Source organism: Dermacentor albipictus, chromosome 1 (assembly GCF_038994185.2).
Source record: "Dermacentor albipictus isolate Rhodes 1998 colony chromosome 1, USDA_Dalb.pri_finalv2, whole genome shotgun sequence".
Taxonomy (NCBI): domain Eukaryota; kingdom Metazoa; phylum Arthropoda; class Arachnida; order Ixodida; family Ixodidae; genus Dermacentor; species Dermacentor albipictus.
Window position 1 is genome coordinate 467,432,794 of NC_091821.1, and position 25,902 is coordinate 467,458,695.

The 25,902-nt window shown below is 47.6% G+C and overlaps 1 protein-coding gene across 1 annotated transcript; it reads right to left on the bottom strand.

The window, feature by feature from the left end:
• Positions 1-15,157: 15,157 nt before the first annotated feature.
• Positions 15,158-24,882, bottom strand: LOC139059403 (uncharacterized). Its single transcript, XM_070537780.1, has 2 exons — positions 24,103-24,882; positions 15,158-15,683 (listed from the first exon to the last, which is right to left on the bottom strand). Exons 1-2 carry the CDS (start codon positions 24,784-24,786, stop codon positions 15,255-15,257), a joined length of 1,113 nt encoding a protein of 370 aa, XP_070393881.1. The 5' UTR covers positions 24,787-24,882; the 3' UTR covers positions 15,158-15,254.
• Between the last annotated feature and the right edge of the window lie 1,020 nt (positions 24,883-25,902).

Below are 25,902 nucleotides of genomic sequence, written 5' to 3' on the forward strand. Positions count from 1 at the left end.
CTTCTCGCGGGTACGTGGCAGCATCCGTGTACACCGTGTTCTCTAGTAGCGCGAGTGTCTTTTCCACGTATTCGGCTCGCGCCTGCCTTCTGCTCTCGTGGAGGTTGGGGTCCATGTTCTTAGGTACTGGCCTAACACTTATTGTTTTTCTTAAGCAGTCGGGCATGTCTGCGTATCTATCTACGTGTCCACTCCTGTCCCGTCCCAGCCTAGTCAGGAGCGCTCTCCCTGCAGGGCTACTTTTGAGTCTGGCTTTTTGCGTTTCAAGCAGGGCTTCCGTCAGTTCGCTGAAAGTGTTGTTGATGCCCAGTTGGAGCAGTTTTTCGTTTGAAGTGTTTTTTGGCAGATGGAGAGCCGTCTTGTATGCTTTCCTGATTATCGTGTCCGCCTGTTCCCTCTCTCCTTTGGTCATCGCGTGGTATGGTAGCGAGTAGATGACTCGGCTGACGACCAGGCTGCCGACGAGTTTGAGTGTGTCTTCCTCTTTCATGCCGTATCTTTTTTGGGAGACCCTGTTGATCATCCGGCCCACCTGCTCCGTCACTTTGCTCAGCAGGCTGATGGTGTGGCTGCATTTTCTGCTGCTCTGTAGCCACATGCCCAGGATTTTGATCATATTCTTTTCCGGGATGTTTTGACCATCAAGCGTTACTTCCAGCGTTGCTTGGGTGGGGTGTCTACCTACTCTCAGTAATTCGGATTTTTCTGTGGAGCATACCAGTCCCCTTTCTCTGGTGTACTTTTCGACACAGTGCGCAGCCTCTTGTAGCTTCTCTTGTTTTTCTCCCAGTGAACCTTGCGTGACCCAAACCGTGACGTCGTCCGCGTACATCGCATGTTGGATGCCCTGAATCTCGCCGAGTCGTTTTGCCAGGCCGATCATCGCCACATTAAATAGCACGGGCGATATCACGGAGCCTTGGGGTGTGCCTTTACACGGTGTGGAGAAGGTGTCGCTCCTCAACTCCCCCAGCCCTACCGTTGCCGTTCTGTCGGTTAGGAAGTCCTTGACGTAGTCGTGTACTTTCCTTCCGCAGTTGGTGTTGTTGAGGCCCTCCATTATGGCCGCGTGGCTGACGTTGTCGAAGGCGCCTTTGATGTCGAGCGCCATCACAACGTTTTCACCCGCCTTGGGCATTGTGTCGAGCACCTCCTCTTTGAGTTGCAGGAGGACGTCCTGCGTCGATAGGTTGGCCCTGAAGCCATACATGCTGTCAGGGTACCACCTCCCGTTCTCCAGGTGCTGCTGGATCCTTCTGGTGACTATTCTCTCATACAGTTTTCCCAGGCACGACGTAAGCGAGATCGGCCTGAGATTTTCGATCTGTAGTTTCTTGCCCGGCTTGGGTATCATGACCACGATGGCGTGTTTCCATTCCGCCGGTACCTTCCCCTCTTGCCAGAGCATGTTGAGGTACGACGTCAGCTGATCGACTGCCTCGTCGCTTAGGTTTCTTATGAGCGAGTTTCGAATCTTGTCCGCTCCCGCCGCTGTATTCGTGGTGGCCGCTCTCACGGCCTCGGTGACCTCCGCTCTTGTGATGGGTCGGTCCATTTTCGGGTTTTCCTCACCGAGATAATCTCCTTTGTAACCTTCGATTTGGTCTTTCCCATAGCATTTTTCTCGGACTTCTTTCAGGAGCTGCTCTTCGGAACCTTCGTACTGGTGGACCAGTCTTTGGATCGATTTGCCGCTTTCGGACTTGTTCTTGTTAGGGTCCATTAGGGCCTTGAGGATACGCCACGTTTTGGCCGTACTTAGGGTCCCGTTCAGCGAGTTGCTAAACTGTTGCCACCCCTGTCTGGCCAGCTGCGTCGCGTACTCCTCCGTCTGCCTTGTGATGTCCGCTATCTTCTTCTTTAGCTTCTTATTTAGCTTTTGTCTTTTCCATCTCTTGGTGAGCCCGCGTCTAGCCTCCCAGAGCCTGAGGAGCCGCTTGTCTACTTCCGGTGTTTGTTCGGTTCTATGCACTTCTTGCGTGTACATTTCCTGAATTTGCTTGAGTTGCTGGCTCCACTCTTCAACCGAGGTAATGTTACCCTTTAGCTGTCGACAGTGTGCTCTAAAGGCGTCCCAATCCGTCAGCCGAGCCGTACCAATTTTCCTCTTGACATTGTCTGCCACCGTGCTGACTCTTATTATGTGGTGGTCGCTGCCAAGGTTCTCGAGCAGGTTTTCCCACTCTGCCTGCTTGGCGCCCCTGATAAAGGTCAGGTCGGGACACGTGTCTGGACTGACGCTGTTTCCCTGTCTAGTCGGCTGGTTTTCATCGGTTAGCAGCTCGCACCCGGTGTTTTCTGCCGCCGTGCAGATGCCTCGTCCCTTCTTGTCTTCCTTTTTATAGCCCCAGCGTGGGCTTTTAGCGTTAAAGTCTCCCGCTATGATTAGGGTGTTTTGTCCCGCCAATTTTTTGGCCTCCGCGAAAAGTTTAATAAAGTTTCCTTTTGTCTGTTTAGGTGGGCTGTACAAGTTTACTATGTACGTACTTCTAGCCTTTCTTTTCCTTTTGGGAATCACCTCCGTGATCACGTGTTCTATCTGGGTGTCCTCGATTTCTTTATGCGCTATGGTTACTACTTTGTTACTGATGAGGGTCGCGGTGCGGCCACTCTCCTGGCACGTGTAGCCCCTGAGTGCGGGGGTATTATTGGTTTCCTGTAGCATGATTATATCTGGTGGATTTTCTCGCGTAGATATGAACTGTTGCAGGAGTCCTTGCTTGCGCTTGTACCCTCTGCAGTTCCACTGCCATACTTCTAGTTGGTTTTGTCCTGCCATGTTGCGTTGTTACTGCTGTTGCTTGTACCTTGGGTTTCTGATCCGAATCTCCTGTCATTGTATAGCCTATCCCTGGCGTCATTAGTGGTTTTCTGCGTGTTTTGATTTTTGACGTAGTTACGGAAGCTCTGGTCCTGCAGAGCTATCTTTTGTTGCGTTTGTTGCATCTGATTTTGCATCTGTTGCATTTGGTTTTGCACGCTAGTCATGAAATTCCTGATTTCATCATTGAAGCTTTTCTCCTCTGTGTTTTGCTGCACTGGTGCCACGGCCTGCGGTGGTGGCGTTGGCGATCGCGAGTACCCCGCTCGTCTGAGCGCTTGCATTTCTTTAATTAGGTCGTCTATCCTCTTCCTGAGTTGTCGCGTTTCTTCTCGGCTTAGCTCGAGTTCGCGTTTGAGACTTTTGTTTTCCTCACTTAGTTGCCTTTCGGCCGCTGTCTGCGTGTTGTTAGTGTGTGGTCCCGAGTGCGAAGCAAAAAGTGTTTTGGGAGGGCCGGTCCCCCAGCTCACCTTAACGCCGCCGCCGCTCTTCTTTTGCTGTTTTTGCTGCTGCTGGCCCGTGCCGCCCAGGGGTGGATAGGATCCGTCCCGGTTGGACCCTCGGCTCTGGCTTCGGCCCCGGTCGCGGCTCCAGCTCCGTGACCCGCTCCGGTAGGCTTTGAAGTTTTGCTGACCCTGGTCCTGGCCCTCGTCTCGGAACCACCTCGGTCTTCTTGCGCCGCCTCTGCTTCGGCTGCGGCTGCGCCTCTGCTGCTGATGTCCCTGGGGACCTCCTCGCAGCTCGCCTGCCGTCTTGAGTCGTTGCTTGCAGTCCCGCGTGCCTGCAACGTGGTCACCCCCGCATATCAGGCATTTGGGTGTGCACTGGTGTTGTTCCGCTGGATTTTGGCAGCCACATTGCTTGCAGGCCTTGGCCTCCGGATTCGGGCAGACGTCCGACCGATGCCCCTGCTGGCAGCATTTGTAGCATACTTGTCTCGTCGGGCGGTATGGATAGCACCACATCTCTCCACCGTAGTAGAGTACTTGCTTCGGGATTATGGGGCCATCAAATGTGATGACTGCCGTGCTCGACCGTCCAAGCATCCTGGCTGCTAAGATCTTGACTCCTTGCGTTCGGACTCTAAGGTTCGCCTTGAGCTCTTCTGGCGAGGTCCCCGCGTCCACCCCGTGGATGACCCCCCGCAACGTGCCCTCCGGCGCCGCCACGTGTGCGTTGATGGCGTAGCTGCTGTTCCCGAACGTTAGCTGCGTGATGCGCCGTATACGTTGGGCCGCCTCTTCGTTGCCGGTGCTTACTATTATGATGTTGGAGCCATTGCGCAGCCTGATGATCAAGTCTTCCGCCTTGCATCCGGATCCGGTGGCCGCGACCACCGCTCGCGCAACCTGGTGTGTCTGTAAGCGTGAGGAAGAGCGGCAGCCGTAGCGAGCGAATTGTACTTCATGCTGCCTCCCACCTGATCGCGAACTAAGCGGTGAGAACGCAGCCGAAACCAAGCTATCAGCCCTCGGCACACCTAGACTATACTAATCGCAGATCTTTTTCATTGCAGATCTTTTTCGCGCGCGTTGACTCGCACCCACAGCATGCTTTATACGAAACATCATGGCGACGGCGGAAGGGTCTTTGGGATGTCCATACATTTGCTTTCACAATAATAAAAAATGAATGGGTAGTTTTTAGGTTCTCGCCATTAACGATTTCAAATGAACCGTTCCTTATTTCTTATGCTGCGCAAACAAGGAGCGAGAAGCGGGGACACCCACGGAAATCGAGAACAAGCTAGTAAAATCAGCAGTGCGGGCCGTTTGTGAAGCCAGGCCACTGATATCAGCTAGCCTCTGTGTCATGCGAAGCTGCTCATACGCCCAAATCTGTATGTTATGTAGAATTTCGTGAACATTTTCTTGAAAATGCATCATGATGTCTGCTTTATTTGAAGCAAATAACAAAATTCCCAGCCTGTGCCCCTCTCGTGGTGCCATCTATTGAACAAGCAATCAAGAAATTAACCTTTCGTAATTTATGGCCTCCCAGATATGACATGGCATAAAGTCTTCGAATGACGTGTTCAGCTAATGTACAGCCATCTGTCAGCCTAATGAGCCAAGTAACCGAGATCGAATCTGGCAAATTGGGCCCAGTTGTTGCTAATACTCTGCTGTCAAAGCATCATGACTTAAATCTAACGGAAATGCAGATATGTATTGCGAAGGAATGAACCAAACAGTACAAGACGGGGATGTATAGATCACAGGCGGGTGGCTGCCGCTTTGAAGGCGCCGCCACCTTCCCGTCAGGTACGGTAGCGTCGTTTCAGTGTGAGAAGAAAATCGCCTGACAATCTGCCGGCGACTCCGTTCCTGCCGATGCTAAGCCGACATGGCTGCAAGCAATCCGTCTATATAGGCTTCGACGTAGTGTGACAGGGAAACCGGCAGGACGGACAACGCTGTCGTCGATACTCAGCAGGTCAAGAGTGGAGTCGTGTGGGAATAGTCTGACCGGGCATTAAAGGCTCGGGCTCGCACCAAACCGGCCCAAGACACTTACGCCGACGAGACAACGACACCGATGATCGCCTGACTAGTCGGCAGAGTTTAAAATCAAAGGTTACGGCACTAAGCAGACGGGGATGAAGTGACGGGCGCCAACTTGCAAATGTTTATTCACCAGAAACCGCAGAAAACCAGCGACAAAGTCGGCAGACAGTGTCCCTTAGAGGAATTCCTAGTGAAAATTCTACTATTTGTATTATTCTAATACATTTTCCTATTTGTCTTACCAATGATGTGTTCGTCTTGCATAAATTCGTTATTTATTTATTTATTTATTTATTTATTTATTTATTTATTTATTTATTTATTTACACTGCTGCAACTCAATGTAGGGCTATAGCAGGAGTGGCAACATTATACGCTATTATACATCATCATCATCATCAGCCTAGTTACACCCACTGCAGGGCAAAGGCCTCTCCCATACTTCTCCAACTACCCCGGTCATGTACTAATTGTGGCCAAGTTGTCAATGCAAACGTCTTAATGTCATCCGCCCACCTAACTTTCTGCCGCCCCCTGCTACGCTTCCCTTCCCTTGGAATCCAGTCCGTAACCCTTAATGACCATCGGTTATCTTCCTTCCTCATTACATGTCCGGCCCATGTCCATTTCTTTTTCTTGATTTCAACTAAGATGTCATTTATTCGCGTTTGTTGCCTCACACAATCTGCTCTTTTCTTATCCCTTAACGTTACACCGATCATTCTTCTTTCCATAGCTCGTTGCTTCGTCCTCAATTTCAGCAGAACCCTTTTCGTAAGCCTCCAGGTTTCTGCCCCATACGTGAGTACTGGTAACACACAGCTGTTATACACTTCCCTTTTGAGGGAAAGTGGCAACCTGCTGTTCATGATTTGAGAATGCCTGCCAAACGCACCCCAGCCCATTCTTATTCTTCTGGTTATTTCAGTCTCATGATCCGGATCCGTGGTCACTACCTGCCCTAAGCAGATGTATTGCCTTACCACTTCCAGTGCCTCGCTACCTATCGTAAACTGCTGTTCTCTTCCGAGACTGTTAAACATTACTTTAGTTTTCTGCAGGTTAATTTTCAGACCCACCCTTCTGCTTTGCCTCTCCAGGTCAGTGAGCATGCATTGCAATTGGTCTCCTGAGTTACTAAGCAAGGCAATATCATCAGCGAATCGCAAGTTGCTAAGGTATTCTCCATCAACTTTTATCCCCCATTCTTCCCACTCCAGGTCTCTGAATACCTCCTGTAAACATGCAGTGAATAGCATTGGAGAGATCGTATCTCCCTGTCTGACGCCTTTCTTTATTGGGATTTTGTTGCTTTCTTTGTGGAGGACTACGGTGGCTGTCGAGCCGCTATAGATATCTTCCAGTATTTTTACATATGGCTCATCTACACCCTGATTCCGTAATGCCTCCATGACTGCTGAGGTTTCGACTGAATCAAAGGCTTTCTCGTAATCAATGAAAGCTATATATAAGGGTTGGTTATATTCTGCACATTTTTCTATCACCTGATTGATAGTGTTTATATGGTCTATTGTTGAGTAGCCTTTACGGAATCCTGCCTGGTCCTTTGGTTGATAGAAGTCTAAGGTGTTCCTGATTTTATTTGCGATTACCTTAGTAAATACTTTGTAGGCAACGGACAGTAAGCTGATCGGTCTATAATTTTTCAAGTCTTTGGCATCCCCTTTCTTATGGATTAGGATTATGTTAGCGTTCTTCCAAGATACCGGTACGCTCGAGGTTATGAGGCATTGCGTATACAGGGTGGCCAGTTTCTCTAGAACAATCTGACCACCATCCTTCAACAAATCTGCTGTTACCTGATCCTCCCCACCTGCCTTCCCCCTTTGCATAGCTCCTAAGGCTTTCTTTACTTCTTCTGGCGTTACCTGCGGGATTTCGAATTCCTCTAGGCTATTTTTTCTTCCACGATCGTCGTGGGTGCCACTGGTACTATATAAATCTCTGTAGAACTCCTCAGCCACTTGAACTATCTCATCCATATTAGTAACGATATTGCCGGCTTTGTCTCTCAACGCACACATCCGATTCTTGCCTATTCCTAGTTTCTTCTTCACTGTTTTTAGGCTTCCTCCGTTCCTGAGAGCCTGTTCAATTCTATCCATATTATAGCTCCTGATGTCCGCTGTCTTACGCTTGTTGATTAACTTAGAAAGTTCTGCCAGTTCTATTCTAGCTGTAGGGTTAGAGGCTTTCATACATTGGCGTTTCTTAATCAGATCTTTTGTCTCCTGCGATAGCTTACTGGTTTCCTGTCTAACGGCGTTACTACCGACTTCTACTGCGCACTCCTTAATGATTCCCATGAGATTGTCGTTCATTGCTTCAACACTAATGGAATGGAATGGAATGGAAAACTTTAATCACTCTTTAAAGGTTTTAGCGGGTCGAGGCCGAAGTCTTCGTTCTTGAAGCTTGAGTCCTCTTCAGCCATGGATGGGCCCCTAGTCCAGGGCTCCACTGAGCCGGGCCGCCTCGCACGCGTGCGCTATTAGAGCTCTTTGAGTCTCTAGCTCGCGGCTGGTGAGCCAGCTCTCCCATTGCTCCGCACTTGGTGTTTTGTGTTTGTGGAATGCCTGGTTTCTTGTACACTCCCATGTAATGTGGTATAATGTTGGCTTAGCTCCACACCACGGACAGGTTGCGCTATACTGCGTGGGGAACATCCTACTTAGTATGTGTAAGTTTGGAAAGGTGCCCGTTTGCAGTCTCCGCCATCCTGCGGCCTCCTCCTTTGTTAATGCTTTATGTGGTGGCGGATATTGATATCTTAAACCCTTATAGATGTTTAATAGCTCTGAATAGCTGTTCCCGCAGTTGATCTGTGGCCCCTCTGGGGCGGTTGACGTTCCTGCTCGGCTGGTCATCCCTCGAGCTAGGCAGTCCGCCCCTTCGTTGCCCCTGATCCCTGCGTGGCTTGGTATCCAGATAATGTTATGTGTGGGTTGTCCCTCAGCGATTGGAACTCTGCTGAGGATCTTGAGCGCCGTGTTGCTTATTTTGCCTCTTATATAGCTCCGGCACGCCTCTTGTGAATCTGTTAGAATATTGAGCGATATTCCTGTTCTATATCCTTCTTCCGCTGCCAGTGCGACAGCAATTTCCTCTGCCTCGGTTATGTTAGCCACCTCGGCCGTGAGTCCTGTGATTAATTCTCCTTGATTATTTACTACTACCGCTGCCGCGTTGTTTTTGTGTGCGTGTGAGTATAGGGACGCATCGGTATAGACTGTATTGTCCCGATGTCCCATCGTCTTTTCGTAAAACTCTGCCCTAGCCTGTCTCCTACTCGCATGGAGGTTTGGGTCCATGTTGCGAGGGATAGGTTGTATGCGTAGTTTCTTTCTTAGTGGGTCTGGTATTGTGGCCCTGCTAATTTGTGATTTTTCTACTTCCCGACCTAGCTTTGTCAGGAGCGCCCTTCCCGTCGTTGTATTGCTGAGTCTTCGTACTTGTGCGTTGAGCTGGCATTCCCTGAGTTCTTCAAAAGTGTTGCTGATTCCAAGTTGCATGAGTTTGTCGTTGGATGTGTTCCTTGGGAGGTGGAGAGCTGTTTTATACGCTTTCCGGAGGTCCTTTTACACTAAGGTCCTTTTCCTGAGTTAAAACCGAATACCTGTTCTGAAACTTGATCCGGAATTCCTCTAGTTTCCCTCTTACCGCTAACTCATTGATTGGCTTCTTGTGTACCAGTTTCTTCCGTTCCCTCCTCAAGCCTAGGCTAATTCGAGTTCTTACCATCCTATGGTCACTGCAGTGTACCTTGCCGAGCACGTTTACATCTTGTATGATGCCAGAGTTCGCGCAGAGTATGAAGTCGATTTCATTTCTAGTCTCACCATTCGGGCTCCTCCACGTCCACTTTCGACTAACCCGCTTGCGGAAAAAGGTATTCATTATCCGCATATTATTCTGTTCTGCAAACTCTACTAATAACTCTCCTCTGCTATTCCTAGAGCCTATGCCATATTCCCCCACTGACTTGTCTCCAGCCTGCTTCTTGCCTACCCTGGCATTGAAGTCGCCCATCAGTATAGTGTATATTGTTTTGACTTTACCCATCGCTGATTCCACGTCTTCATAAAAGCTTTCGACTTCCTGGTCATCATGACTGCATGTAGGGGCATAGACTTGTACCACCTTCAATTTGTACCTCTTATTAAGTTTCACAACAAGACCTGCCACCCTCTCGCTAATGCTATAGAATTCCTGTATGTTACCAGCTATTTCCTTATTAATCAGGAATCCGACTCCTAGTTCTCGTCTCTCCGCTAAGCCCCGGTAGCACAGTACGTGCCCGCTTTTTAGCACTGTATATGCTTCTTTTGTCCTCCTTACCTCACTGAGCCCTATCATATTCCATTTACTACCCTCTAATTCCTCCAATAACACTGCTAGACTCGCCTCACTAGATAACGTTCTTTAAAACGTTCACTTAAACGTTGCCAGGTTCAGATTCCAATGGCGGCCTGTCCGGAGTGCCTCATAATCAGAAAGTGGTTTTAACGTTTGTTGGTGTTTGTACATTAAAAGACACACATACAAAAAAACATGAATGATTAAAAAGAAGCGGTTTACATGTTAGCGAGGCGCTTACCAGTGGAAGCTATAAAATATTTTAGTGATAGCGAACGTAAGTTACCGGGTAAAGTAAAGCTCTAGGGTGTTTGGGAGGCAGCGGCTTGGTCTGTGAAGAGACACTGGTGTCGGTATAGTTGGGCGTAGGCGTCGTCACGGTGGTATACAGAGGTACCGTGACGCAGTGTGATCCAGGCGCCAAAGAAGGTACCCTGGATTCTGGGGCTCTTTAAATGTGCAAGGGAGGGTTTTTAAAGGAAAAACAAATTAAATAGGAGAGTGACAGCAGAAAAAGCGAAAGGGGGAAGGTGTACACGGGAAAAGGGCTCGTACGGTTGATATATGCGTAAGAGCGTGGAAGATAATATTGAATTGATCGAGCTGCGTGAAATGCTAAAGCGATGACTGCTCTCTTTTGTGGATAATATTGCAGCAGTCGAAAACGATATGCGTGCAGCAACGTTCATATGAAGAAAACAGCGGCTGCTTTATGCTACCGACTCAAAGTGGCACGCCAACGAAACGACCGTTTCGAAAGCTCCATCGCGTGACCTTTCTCTTCGCGAATCTGCAAGACTGGGCCGATGTTACTGTGTATAGATTGTTTAAAGCCGGAATATAAAGTGCGACTGTTAAGAGAAAATCACTTTGTCTAGCCAAAGCACTACAGGGAGCTGATGCGTAGTCCCTGATCAACGAGCTCAATGTAAACGTGGCATTTTGTAAGAGCCTCGTTCAAAATTGCTTGGTTTTTCTGATTGCCGCAGATCTAGCACAAGTTTACGTGTCAATAAAACCCAGGATTTACTTGTAGGGGCGTATTATTTTGACGTGCAAACTAGAAGCAGTAAGCAATACGAGTTTTCAAGTTCGAACGCCTACCGCAAGAACCTCCTTGCCTGCAGAGACGCTACAGTTTTCCGACTTTGAGGCATTTATATCTAGCGCCAATTGTCGCGTGTTCTCGAAGGCTCATTCGCTTTCGATCTGCCCACAATGTCAAGTGAAGTAGTCAAAAAGCACTAATTATTATTTAAGAAATTCTTTAGAAGCTACTGCTTGTGCTCGAAGACACCTGCAGTGTTGTTTTATGCGTAACATTTTTTGAACGTATAAATACGCGTACACAAAACATAAATGACAACGAGGCGAGCGGAATGAACATTAAAGAAAAACATAGTACTTCAAGCGTTCTACCCAGGGCTAATTAGAATGACAATGCATTTTTTTAGCATATGTTGCTAATGTTAGGACTTCTGCTAAGGCGGCGTTGCTTTACTACTGCTTGGCTTAGAGTCAATTTGTAGCATGTAAGCTAGCCTAAAGAGAATAGTTAAAATATTTAATTACAGAGCATTTTTTATTGGCTACACTGGTTTGCCGGGCGAGTAACGCTTGCATCTGCAGATCATCTATCTGTTATGCAGGAGTATTGATGGTTAGGCGATTTAGTATTCGTTCATTCACGGGATAATGTGAAAACATGAGATGTAAACAAAAAGAAGAGCCGAGACGCCGCTGACTATCCCTGAAGACGTTATTGAAAAGTGCAGAATATACAGGCTGTTGTTGCTATCATATGAATGAATGAATGAATGTTTATTTGCACTTGAGGTTTTAAAAAAAATGGCTGTGGCTTAGCTAAGGTTAAGCCCAGGATGCGAAGCATACTAGCCTTTATTTTAGTTGTTGAACCACTGTTTAGCCTGGTGAACTGCTGTTGCTTGGCTATATTTGGTTCGGCTAGACGAAGAAACAACTCATGCGGTACTCCGCTTCGCCTTCATGAGTGGAACGCGACAGCGTTCCCGTCGACCTGCCAAGGGGTGTAAGACAATGGGCTACGGCGCAGCGACTACGCGCCCCGCATTGGACGCGGTGAGCGTCGAGCAACGCAGCGTTCGGCGCGGCAACGAAATGTGCGCCTGAGCAAGCGACGCACGCCTGAGCCTTAGAAACAGCTCGTTTCTAAGGCAACACCGCATTCACAAGAGGCGCTTTTGTACCGCTTTGAAGCATCGTACTCGTGGCTCAGTGGTAGTGTCTCCGTCTCACACTCCGGAGACCCTGGTTCGATTCCCACCCAGCCCATCTTGCAAGAGTTGAGCCAAAGCCACCTAGAAAATCAGTCTCTGTAGCGCGCCCCAACCTTCGCTTCTCATTCCAACGAGCAGCTCTGTCTCCAGGAGGCATCTCACCTCGTGAGTGTCTAGCAGAGGCAAGCGCAGCTGATTATATACCGCCGCGACGCCGCGCGCGACGGCGCGAGTTGGAGCCCCGTTTCTACTCTGTCGTGAAGTCACGGTGTCACGTGGTATTGAAGGCGACACCGCCGCGCCTGAGGAGCTGGGTTGAGCTCTCGTAATATGCTTCGCATAAAAGAGGCTGATCACACGCGAATGCTTCTTCTGGGTGTAGTTGAGAAACCGACAGTAATGTTTATTTCCTGGTATCTAATTAGTTACTTAAACGTATTCATCTGACGTTCTAATTGTCATTATGTCAAATTAGGATGTTGTAGACCATTGTTAGAGACGTGAAAATGATACCTTTCCAACAAGATAAGCATGGCATGCTATGTTTTTCGGTGAACAAAGAAAGCCCCCAAAAGATGAATATTATACGATTGCAGAGCCATCAAGCTGTCTCTCCGGGAGCCACTCAGTGTTTCTCTGTTTTAGTGGGTATGACTTTGCGCCGCTAAGCTTTACGCCACGTGTCACGGCGGCCTCATTTGAATGGGGCGAAATGAAAATGCTCTCAAGTGAACGGTTCATTCAGTCAAAATTAATCCAAAGTCCCCCACTGCGGCAAGCGTCATAATCAGATCGTAGTTCTTGCACATAAAACCACAAAATTTGTTTTAAAGAGTTTGAAGCGACTATTATAGAATGTAACATTTTTGTAGGAGATGAGCGGACAGAGCCATCGCAGACGAGTCGTTTAGCCTAACACTTAAAACACTGCTCGCATGTCCACCTTCGACTGTGATCAGTCGTTATGTAAATATAGTGCGAAATGGGCTAAACATGTCCACTACCGGCTAAGCGTGTTGCCATGGTAACCTGTGTGCCGAAGGGCCGTACCGTCGGTCCACTACTACTTGTCATATATATATTAATGACTCACCGAATGACATATTTTCTCGTGTGCGGATTTTTGTTGACAATTGTATAATTTACCGGGTGATTACTAGTACTGATAACCACTACTACTTGTCATATATATATTAACGACTTACCGAATGACATATTTTCTCGTGTGCGGATTTTTGTTGGCGATTGTATAATTTACCGGGTGATTATTAGTACTGATGACCACGGAAAAGTTCAAAATGACTTTGACCTTCTTAGCAGTTGCTTAGCATGTGGCTAATGTCGCTTAATCCAAATAAATGTACAGTAATGCTTTTCACTGGCAAACGTTGAAATTCGAGCTCTTCATACTATATTTAGTAACCACCCTATGGCTGTAGTTACTTCTTTCAAATATCTAGACCTAAGCCTGACATCAAACCTTTCCTGGATTACACATATCAACATCTGCGGCAACGTCTGCCTGCCTTTGGGCGACTTACGACGGAACCTGAGTAAGACGCCCACTAATGTACGCACGTTAGCCTATCTAGCATTTGCTCGCCCGAAACTTGAATTAGTTTCTTCAGTATGGCCCCTTCATGAAATCTGTCTAACCTCTATGTTACAATCAGTTCAGAATAGAGCCGCTCGATTCATCTCACAAAATACCAAGTTCAACGCAAGCATAACGCAAATTAAAAGCAACTTATCAATTCCTGCTTCGAAGACTCGTCGTGTACCACTTTTACCGTCGTTTCACAAGTACACCACCATCACCAATAAGGCCATCACCAATAACTCTGCGTGTTCTTCATTTACGTCACGGAGATTACATAATCGTCTTTCTATCGCGCTCATCTATGATAAAAAGACCCTCTTAACTCGCCTGCGCTTCACGCGTCATCCGCTTGTGGAACGACATTCCCGATATCCTGGCAGCTGAAGCTAACAAAGAAAAATTCCGTCAGGACATAAACACGCATTTCTAACTTTGTCTCATTTGCTTTGCTTCTTGCCTGCATTTTCTTCTCTTTTATTGTTAGGATTTCCGACTTTGTGTAAACCTCATTTTTCATTGCATTAATATAACAAAATGTTCTAACGATTATAATTGTACAATCCTTACATTATGTAAAAATTCGAACCTACCCTTACCCTATGTCCATCCTCCAGGCCTGTATGGCATTTTAAATCAGTGAATGTCCATTTTATATCTTCTCCCTAATTTATAAAATTTCTTTTCAAAATTTGCGTACCTCCTGTATCAGGCTGCGAACGAGAGGGAAGCGGTAAGCCCTATCACCTAGGACCGACCGACTCCATCTGAGAGGACCCGACCCGACCGGATCTGACAATCTCACCAGCCAACATACCGATCGACCGAGCAAACGACAGAGCAACCGCCCGTCCTGCCTGCCTGCATGCCGGCCTGCTTTGCCGTTTGCCTGTCTTGCCCTTTGCCTTGGCCCTCTGCCTTGCCTTGCCTTCCCTGTTTATATTAACTGCCGAATACAGTACTTGTACGGTATAAAGAATACAGTACAGTACGGCATAGTCTAGCCCTCACGCGAGCACTGCTGTAGTGAAAGGCGATTGAATACAAGACGAATTCAATACCGAGCACATAACTGCTGTCGCTGTGAAGGAAGATGCTCACCGTCAAAACGGAAGATAGGAAGTCGCATGCCGCATAGCCGTTCACTTCGAGTGACCATGGCCGAAAAAACCCCAAAATCCTCAGCTTTAGGTGAGATGCGTAGTCTTTCAAAACGCCACGTAAATGAAGCAGTTATCTCAAAAGACGCAGACCGAGAAAAGACGCGAGAAAAGACGCGTGAAAACGTCTCGCAACTACTATTGGCTGTAAATGAGTTAAGGGATATAATGGGTGTGTCTATTGCCCATACACAAAATTTCGATGCCCGTGACAATGGTTTGTGTACACGCTCTCTTCATTGTTTTGCCACATTTAGGCGTCGGTTTCTTAACTACGCTGACTGCGCAAAGCATCACGTGGACGAAAGCAGAGGCAAGGACGCAGACTGCAGTGCCATCTGTGTCCTGGTCTCTTCTTTCGTCCACGCGAAGCCTTGCGCTGTAAGCATAGTTAAGGATGACCCACCAACTACAGCCAAGCTCCTTACATTGCTAAATCAGTTTCTACTTTATTTTCACCATGCCATTCTATTTATCGGCTGATAGCATAGTCCTAAATAACATCGCGCTATATCGCAAGGAGAAGCCAATGCGTCAGCTCGTTTCGGCCCAGGGAGGAGTTAGCGCTTCTTCGTCCACGTCTCCGTGAACGGTCGTCGCGAACATCGTTTGCGCATCGTCGTCCTCCTCCTCCTCGATAGAGGACTCGATTGTCGTCGCGCACTCAGCGCTTGCAGGGACGGCCGGATCCGGCTGCGTCGTTGACTCGACGATCTCACGCTCCAGGGTCGGCATGGTTGTATGCGCCACGGGCGTGCTCGAGATCGTAGTCTTTTCCAACAAGGACAGCTTTTCACTTGACTTGACCATAAAAAAGATGAGGAAGAACACTAGAGCGATCAGCAGTGTCATCGTGCACAGCATGCATGGCCACGACATGTTCGTCCGCTGGTCGTCGAGGTCGGACTGGTACGAGGGCAGCTGGGCGTAGCCCTTTTTCGGCGGCTCCGGCTGCTGGTGCCCCTGCAGCGTAGCGCGTGAAAGTGCGTTTCCCGTTTCGTTCATACCGTTGACTCACTGCGGCGTCTTCGACGCTATTGCTTGAATGATAGAGGAGCCTTAATATCCAGCAGCAACATAAGGGCTCTGAGAGGACCGCAGTCCAGGGCTTTGACTAACTTCTGTTGCACACGTAAGAAAAGCAGGGACAGCTGGGCGAGTTAGTGTGGTTACATAATTATAAGAAAGCGCCAAGGGCGCAGACAGCGATAAAAAACAACAGAATCGTGCGCTGATTCTCTACTGCAGTGTACTCAAAAACGCGGAATATAAGCCTTTGAAAAAAAACGCCACCTGGTATGCCGTTTATGTTAGCTGTTCGCCAGGTGGCGTTTTTGAAAGAAAGCACGGAGAGGCCTCGCCAGTAGGAGGGAGTGACAGCGTGATAATCGCCGGCCACTCAAACCTGGCTAGGAGCTCAGAGGCAATTTTGGAGAAGCTGAAAGGTGACGAAAGAGTGGTGGTAGGGACATTTCCATGGTGGGCATTGGGTTTTGTCATGGAGGAAGCAAAAGAAAAGCTTGCTGTAAATGCCCATACACGCAACCTTGTAGTAGCAGGTGGACTAAATGACGTCCTATAAGCCGAAAAGGGGTAGGACTAGCCGAGCGCTTGGCGAATGGGGTAGATGGCTTGTTTGAGATGTCTCCTCAGGTGCACATTGTGTTGTGCACGGTGCCAGAAGAGCCTGTACGTGATAGTCACGTACAAATAACCATTGTGGCTGCTAATGAGGCTATATGGACAATCAGCCGAGCGAAAGGTTTCGAGATTGTACAAGTAAACAGTAAAGTACGCCCTTTGAACCCCGTTTCAACAAGACGGGGTTCACTTTAGTCACAGGCTTGGACGAGAATTGGGCTGGTGACTTGCTGGTCGCGCATTTGCTTTCTGGGAGGACCCGCGGGCGCTCAGGAGGCCAGGGTGGATAGTCATGAAAAATATCCCCCATAGCGAAAGCGCAGAGTAGTGTCGCCATCAAGAACAGAAAAAGGAGGAAAACAAGAAAGAGAGATCACCATGCAATGAGCTACCTAAACGTGTATGGCAGCAGAAGAAAGGAAAAGTGTGTGGAGATTGAGGAGATTGAGGAGCACTTAAATAGAGAACACACAGGGGTGTGTGCGGTTACGCAAACACACCCAGGAAATTTGGTAGAGTGATTGAGAAATATCTTTCGCTAGAGTGCGACAGAACTAAATCCGAAAGAAAGGCAGGGGGAGTCGGAATGATCATCCATCAGGTAGCCCAATGTAAAAGAGTAAATTACAAATGTCATGAGCATCTTTTGTTATCATGCACAATGAGTGCAAAGGAAACTTCGAAGGGCGTAACGCATATGTGGACTGGAAATAATTGCAGAGTGAAGAATCAAGAGTTAGTGGAATGTTTAAGTGCTGATATCAAGGGTTTCGGGGTGGCAATGATGCCGAAATTACACTGTTAGGTGAATTCCCACCTACAGGATCTATATGGCTATACGAACAACAAGGGAAGTCAGTGCTACATCTTTGTTAGCAACATAGCCTCCTTATCGTGAATACAGGGCCTAAGTGTTCTGGGCAGACCACGTGGGAAGTGAGAAGCCGGCAATCGACCATTGATTACTGTCTATAGAAGGAATTTATCACAAGCCGAGAGAAATGGTCATTGACGAGAAAGGCTATAGCCAGCATAGGGAGTGACCATAAATGCATCATTTTGAAAATGGGATATCTAATTGGGAAAAAGAGCAACGACCTAACAATAGCCAGTCCAAGTTTGAACAAAGAGTGAGAATGTAGTGATCTTCCAAGTGTAATTACGATAGAAATACGGAAAGAGAAGTATCATGCTCGTTGGAAAAGAAAAAATGAAACCGACAGGCTTGTGAAACAGGGAGATACGAAAAGCGATCGCCGAACGGCAGAAAGCATCACAGAGAGCAAAGGCAGGCAAAATCACTTGCCACGATTGCCTTTTGAGATCATTGCAGGGCCACGTGCAACGTGTAACAGTGGTGACCAGAGTGAGCAGAACAATTGTTTTGAAACGCAGGTGTATTCCACAGCACTTGCGTTTTCGCCTGAAATTCAATTGCTGAGTGCCTGCGAGTGCGTAAGGGTGAGTGGAAATGCGTTCGGAAAGTGGGACGGTTCACTTCTGTCGCCACATTTTTGCCATTCGAGGATGCCATATGCTAATAAAGTTACGATTTCAGGCGAACCCACCTATACTTTGTTGACCGCGGCTGCAAGGTGCTGTTGCGGCTGTGTTACCGAATATATCATACGGAGGTAGTAAGAGAAAAACCCTTCTACGTCCATTACCGTCTATATCAAGTGTCACTTGTGATTCCCACTTGAAGAAACACACAAAGAATTAATGAGCCATTCCACTTTGTGAAGATCGTTGACCAGCTCAGCTGTTTAGCACAAGGCATGGAGCTGATACATAATTTTTAACAAAGTTACGAACTCATTTATTGTCGCGATGGGCGGTCATCGTGAGGAAAGGAACGCACACTCATTTATTGCCTTTATCGGTGGCCATTATTCCACCCGCAACTGCAATCACATTCTTTGATAATGTCAAATCGATGCCCGTACGCCGCTGGGTGGCCGGTTGGGCCGGATCGGTGTGGCATCGCAAGGGATATGTCTGCAACATGGAACGCGTAAACCGCTCCTTTTTCGGTACCGACACATCCACACTGAAATCATCGACAACGACAGCAGAATTAGTGTCATCGCAGCTAATTCACGCAAAGTGAGTAGCCATGAACCTTACGGGACTATGAGTCATTGCATTTTTTTCTTGTTTTTGGGACTATGAGCCCTTGATGATGATAATTTTCGACATTCTGTTCTGTATGTTGTGTACGTAACTAGAACGAGTTTAAGCACTGTTCGCTTCACTTTGCTGAGTGCTTGTAGCCTATGCCTTACGGGGTTATAAGCCATTGCATTTTTTTGCTTGCTTACGGTAGCATGAATGCTTACGAGGGTATGGGTCAATAATAATGATAGTTTTTGTTCACGGAGAACAATAATGCATGGAAGCGCAGCCATATAGAGCTTCTCTGTAGAAAGCGCAGTTGCTGCAGGATGAAGTAGTGAGAAAATGGGAAATGTACGGGGAGAAAAAAAGTCTATGGTTCAAATATTGGTTCAAGCAACGATAAAAGGTGTAAGTTAACGTTGGTTGTCAGAAATACATGAGAAAAAAAGGCTGCACCTGAAATATTTTGTAACCACATAAAATTATTAGGCAGGTAGCCAACAACAACACAACATATCCTAGACGAAGCTGGAAGCAAACTGGAAGGGGACGTGGCATTAATATACATCCGAAAAATAACAGCCAAATCTTTCCACAGTGATGGCGAGGTTGCACTTGAGGAAAATAATAGCATGAGACAGAACAAGATGGAAAAGGAGCTGGTGCTGACAAATTTCAACTGGAAGAATGCCGAAGAGAAAATTCCTAAGCGCTCAGCCACAGGGCTAGACGAGGTTCCCGTTAGTCTGATTAATGAACTGGGGCAAAAAAGCAAGGATGCTCTTTTGAAAAGAGTAAAAAAAATCTTAAAAGATAGAAAAATACCAAACAGTTGGCGACAAAGCAGGATAAACTTAATTTATCAAGGTAAGGGGGGGGGGGGCACAATTCACTCATATTGACTGTGGAAAATTACATAACTAATACACATGTTAGGAATGCCGGCGATTAAATTAATGCAAGCATGGGCAGAGAATAATGCCATATTGAGATAACTTCAGAATTTCTTCAGAATCGGTAGGTGTCTGGATGATAACTTGTTTATCCTTACTAAGCTTATTAAAATATCCAGAGTAGAAAGGAGACCGCTATATGTGGCTTTTTAGACGTAACAGGAGTGCATGACAACGTAGACCGCAACATATTGTAGGATATTCCGGAAGCGGTAGATTTATGCGATGATCATATACAGCTTGTGAGAGAGACTTACCTAGAAAATACTGTTTGCGTTTAATGGGAAGGGATGAGGTGCGAGGAGAAAGTTGATAACAAGAAACTAAGACAGGGGTGCCCTTTATCCCAACTGCCGTTTATGATGTATATGGTAAGGATGGAAAGGGTGCTAGAGTAAAGTAATGTCCGATTTAATATATCATACAAACAGGCGGCTACAGTAGCAGAGTAGCAGATTCCAGATTTGTTTTATGCGGATGACAGTGTGTTGCTAGCTGACAAGCAAAGCGATATGCAACGTCTGGCTAATTTAACCTGTGGGCAGGAAGGCCAGAATTTAGGTCAGAAATTTAGCGTTACAAAGTTAGGTGTTAAAAAACAGTGAACAGCCACTGTCAATACAGGGCAGGAAATACCTTGGTCTATGGATAAACGAAGGCAATACATATATATGGAAGCACAAGAAAAACAATAACAGCAAAGGGGAAGACAAATGCGGCCATAATCAAACACAGAGCACTATGGAGATACAATAGGGAGGAGGTGCTCCTGGGTATGTGGAAAGGTGTAATGGTTCCAAGACTTGCATTTGGAAATGCAGTTGTTTGCTTGAAGTCAGGGGTACAATCATGACTCGATGGCAACCAAAGGTCAGTGGGACGCCTCGCATTGGAAGACAGGAAGACTACAAATGAAGCTGTTCAGGGTGATATTGGCTGGACAAGTTTTGAAGGGAAGGTCACAGTAAAATTGATTATGAAGAATGACTAAGGAATATGGAAGAAAGTAAATGGATTGCTAGAGTGTTCATACATTTGCACAGAAAAACCACTGATTCACAATAGAGGAAAATAACAAGGAAGCTTACCAGAAAGTATGCGACCGGTATGGTGAGCAACACGGCAACAAAGAACGTCAAGCGGAAAATCAGAGAGGCTGAAATAATCTCATGGGTGGCGGCAATGAACAAAAAAACCTGCTATGAGCAACTACTTAAGAGGAAAAGACAAAATCAGGAAAGAAACAATTTATGAAGCGATTTACTTTTTCGAAGTGAGATCCGGATGCCTTAAAACACGCACTTATAAAGCGAGATATAAGACAGTAGAAGAAGCATGTGCAGTAAATCTAGGGAAAAGATGGAGCATGTTTTATCAGAATGTGAAGATATCTGCCCAGCGGTCAATTTAGACACCTCTGGCCGCCTTGAAGCCCCTGGGTTCAGCGAGAACAGGGTCAAATTAAACACATCCGCAATAGAGATAAGCAAGCGGTGATGGGAAGATTCGTGGAAGAAAAGTAGGCAAACGACAAACAACCAAGGAGTACAAAAATAAAGTTCAAAATAAGGGTTCAGAAATTTTGGGGATCAGAATTCTTCGTGATTTTTTTTCCTTTTCTATTTCTTTATTTAACATGTGTAGGACATCAGGCAATACAATAAAAGACCATCCATTCTATTTTGCGTTTCCTGAATAAACTGCAGTTGAGTCAGCGCACCGTCCTATTGTTTTTCATTGTCTGCGTCCCTGGAGCTGCTTTATAAATATGGTAGCAGGCCTAAAGCGTTAGGTGGAACAACAATGCATTGCACGACACATGTTCAGAGCGAATTTCTATTAATTCCTTATAAGCACCGAGTTTCTTGCAAAATGATATGCTGTGAACAGTGGCCTGATTTCCATTCTGCAGGCGGAACATTTCGTACAAAGACTGATGAGAGCAATGGCAAAACTTTATTCAATATTATTCCTATAGTACCTCACACCTCTCGAATTTTTCTAAATGAGGATATTCAAAATCTCAAGCGCCATCCTCCTGGTGATGGCACGACAAAACAAAACTGCTCTCTTTGACCACAAAGCCACGCATAGCAGCTGCGTTTGCCTTTGTTATCTTTGCTGTCCTCGCACTTCTGTTTGCTGCTAAGCCAAAGGCAAGGATCCGTGAGAAGACCAGAAACAAGCTAGGGTTTCAGGCACAACAAATTGAGTGAATAAAATCCAATCCGCATGCAAACCAGTGGCCGACGCTAACGATGTTGGCGACCGGGTGCTGCTGTTCACCCGTAAATGTAGCATTTAACCTACATCTGGTTCCCACGTGTTTACACGGGACTAGAACAATAGCCTATTCCCAACCTCACCCCACTTAGGCGTGCGATGCAGGCGCAAGGCGAAGGTTGTATAGGTTGAAATGAAAGTCCAATGGCGTGGTTGTCGGTGGGTCTTGTGCACCGTTGAGCTGCTACGCGTATGGCGGCGCTTCGCGTCGCGCCAGCTTTGTGAGACGCCTATGTGGTATAGCTGCCAGGGCGTGACTTGTTGCAGCGGAACAGCAGTTTCCTCGCTTGCTCTTTCGTACTAACGTGGCGCCGCCGCTTCATTCTTAGAACACAGTCTGAAGAGCTGGAGCGTAACTCTATATTTTGCTGTTAGCTTCAATGTTTCGTCCTTCTGCTGAAACTGCCAACTTTTTATTTTTTCTTTATTTTTTTTTCCTGTGAGAGAACCTTGTCACTGGATACGTAGCCCGCTGCAGGGGATCAGCGCCTGGGGCGTTCAGCGGCTGACACTCATATAGGAATCTGCGTGTAAGCTAAATCCTATGTAAGCGGATAGCAATAGGGGCTTGTTGGTACGGCATATCTTATTTTGTTATAGCGCAAGCTTGACAAGGACAATAGAAGGCACATCTGACACACACAGCGCTGTTTGTGTCAGATGTGCCTTCTATTGTCCTTGTCAAGCTTGCTCTATAACAAAATAAGCTATGTAAGCGGTTGCGCGCAATATAGCCATTTCGTTCTTGTAACCGTGAAATAAACTGCTCCGTCTCGTGTCTTAGTTGCGCGGAGCGGACGTGACAGCCAGCACGAGTTCGCATCAGGCCGTTGGGCGACGAAGAATCTGCGCTTCACGACGGTTTGAGCGCGTTACGCGCCGCGTTCGCTTCGCGACTGTGCAGTTGCGCTGCTAAGCACCGGGTCGCGGGATCGAATCCTGGCTGCGGCGGCCGCATTTCGACGAGGGCGAATTGCAAATGCGTCCGTCCTGTTCCGTGCGTTGGGGGATGCGTACCTTCGCACCGCCCCCTCTTTGTTGTTGTTCCAAGCACTTGCTTCGCTACTTTCCTTCCGCTCTCCCGTGGTGGTGCTACCGCCTTCCACGCGAATGTATATAAAAATCGCGGTAAGTGAGCTCGCACCTTCGTTAAAATTCTGTGTCACCTCTGTGTCGTGTGCTAAGCAGCTTCGCTAGTCGTCAACCTTCACAGAGTGTAAAGGCTCGTGATTTTTTACGTATGTGGCATACGTCGCTCAGCGGGAAGTGGAAACCGCGCGATCTTGAGTGTCCTCCTCCCCCATTGTGACGAGCGCAGCTTTCCAACTAACACTGTAACAAACAAGGGACATGCGTAGAGACTTGATGTTTTTAAATTGCGATTGCGCACCTTTATGTTGTTGTTTCTATGTTTGTGCTGAACACAGCGTTATAGTTTCACTGAATGACAACGCATCTAGAAAAAGTGGCACTCACAAAGGTGGACAATGAGAAGGCTCTAAATAATGTCCTTTGCAGATTTTCCATCGTATGTTCTTTCTTTCTCTTGCGCTAATTTTATAGCGTAAGCTGGTATGGGCTCAGTCGAATAGCCATTTCCGTTGGCGATGTTGTCCGACGCCGCCGCCGGTGTACGTCGCGGCTATCGCCAGGAATGAGAACGAAATACCCTGTTCCCGCCGTGATCGAACCCGAGCCCTATGCGCGGAAGCCAATACCACTTCACCACGACAGCGCTTTCTAGATGCGGCGGAAATATGCCCTATACAGGCGTCCTAGCGCGCGAGGAGTCACGCGATGGGAGTTGCGCGTCGCGTAACGTCAATACGTGCACAATTTACAGTGTTGTATTGCACCAGGTGCCACGACATGTAGCAGTTGCATCGTATTGTGCCACGTGTAAAGGGATGTAACATGCGCGCCGCGTAGTGTCGATACCTGTTTACCCTTCGATAGACATTAAGAAGTAGGAACCGCTGCCGAAAAAGCTAATCGTAGAGCTACGCACGAGGCTGCACTCAGGCAACGTCGGGCTCAGCAGACCACTGTGCAGAGAGCAGCAGAAGACGTGCAGCTCGTCGTCGACGCCGGCCGGACAGTTCAGTTCGTTCTCGTGAAAACGATGGTCTCCAATGGAGCCGTATTTACAGCTTACGCAGAGACTGTGTTGCGTGCGTCGCGTAGGCCTGTGACGTTTTCTCAACAAATATTTTCGAGAATGCTCATTGTTGTAAAGCATCACCCGTATGTAAACAGTCTGAACGCTGTGAGTTCTTAGAAAAAGACACGCGAGCTTTAATGCTGCCATACACAAGGCTCGGTCGGCTTGTTGCAAAGAAGCTATCACCACATTCATCCGTCATAGAGAGCATTCGCGTTTTTCTCACCTTTGGTGCTTCCTCTGCTGTCATGTACAGCTGACTCTCCTGCTTGTAGCTGGGTCGGCTGCCCTTACTCTTCTGTGGACCACCAGCGGTGACACCCTTTTGTCCCAGGGCGTCGCTGCGGGCTTTGGAGTAAGCCTGGGGTTCAAACCAGGAGCCTTGCTTTGACTTTAGAGGCGCCTGCTGTTGAGGGACATCGCGAGGCGCCGGCGATATGGGTTTGGGAGCCAGCGGCTTCGCAATATCTAAAATTCCTTCGCCTTTAGACACTGCAAGGCTTTTGCGGCGAATGTTGGCCACGGGTGGTGCAGGCGTGGCCGCGTTTTCTTCAGCGGCGCAATACCCGGAACCTCGTCTAGATGTTCCAGGTACCTGACCCGTTGGATGGCGTGCTTCGGCAGACGCGGGCATAGTCGATGGCGGCTTAGCGAGCTTGAAGGCGTCTTCACCTTCGGGCAGCGCGAGGCTCTTGCGACGAAGGCTAGCCGTTGGGGAAGGAGTTGCGGCCCTCTTTTGTTCAGCAGTGTCACACCTGGAGCCGCGCCGGCTACTTGCAGGTACCTGACCCGGCGGCTGACGTGCTTCGGGAGGCGCCGGCACCGCTGGCTCGTTAGGCGACCGCTTCACGGGATCTAAGATGTCTTCATCTTTAATCAGCGTTCGGCTTTTGCGTCGCAGGGTGGCCATGGGCGACGATGTTGCGGCCGCTTTTTCGTGGCTTAGTGTATCGCCAGAGACCACGGGATTGCACTTCTTTCTTCTCTTCGCAGCAGCTTCTGGGATACTGCTGCGGTAACGGATTGGGAGGAGTGTTTAACTTTTTCTGTTTTGCTGTCGCTACAATACACACGGTGAGGATATACGAAGAATTTATATTTCCTGATTAGCAAAGAGGTAATGCTAAGCTACACCGTTATAAAGTATGGTTAAGGGTAGTGTTCTTGTCTGTTACGCTGCACTGGGTCGGATAACGTGAAACTAAAGTGGGCTGGACGATGGTGGTGCTAGAGCAGTTACAAGAGCACGTTAGTTGTCCATACAGTTGCGTGTTGTACGTTCCGTGGAACAAATGCAAGATGCCTTGTCTTGTCAATATATCTTATCTTTGGAGAACCCACGAACAAAAAAATTCGCAATTCCACCCGAAAGGCGAAGCACCAATTACGATAGCAAATTAGTACAGAGCTGTACGAAGTAAGCATAGTAGTTTTGTTGGCCGTATAAACTTTTAAACATTCGCTTACTAAATGAACAATGATAGAATATAGAAAAGCGACTCAACGAGGACGTAGAAAGAAACAAACACATGGAGCCGCGCTGTCCTTGCGTGTCTGCTTCTTTCTTCGTCCTTGTTCAGTCGCGCTATGCCTATCCATCATGTATTCGAACCAACTAGCCCGTCAACATGTATTAACTAAATTAATCAGCGCGGCCTCACGCTCGCACAGGTAAACATGAACACACATCACTCGATAAAGCGGAAACTCTCTGGGATAACGCTGTAGTTAGGAATCGCGGCAGTAGCCGCGAGCTAATTGACCTCCATGCGTATGTCGCTTCAACGCCTACGAAACCTCGATAGCACAGCACATACGAAGCTACCGGCACTACCCGCATTCCGAAAACTTCGCAGATCGCTTTGAAGATCAGGCCGGCGCGGGCACGCACTTTAGCCACGTCGCAGATTCATTTCAAGACACACGAGCGCCGGCAACACGTCCCTACAGCGTCCGCCAAGGGCATCTACTACGACGTCAGCGATTCGCGTGGCCAACGCCGTAGTAGACGCCGCGGTTGTGTCCA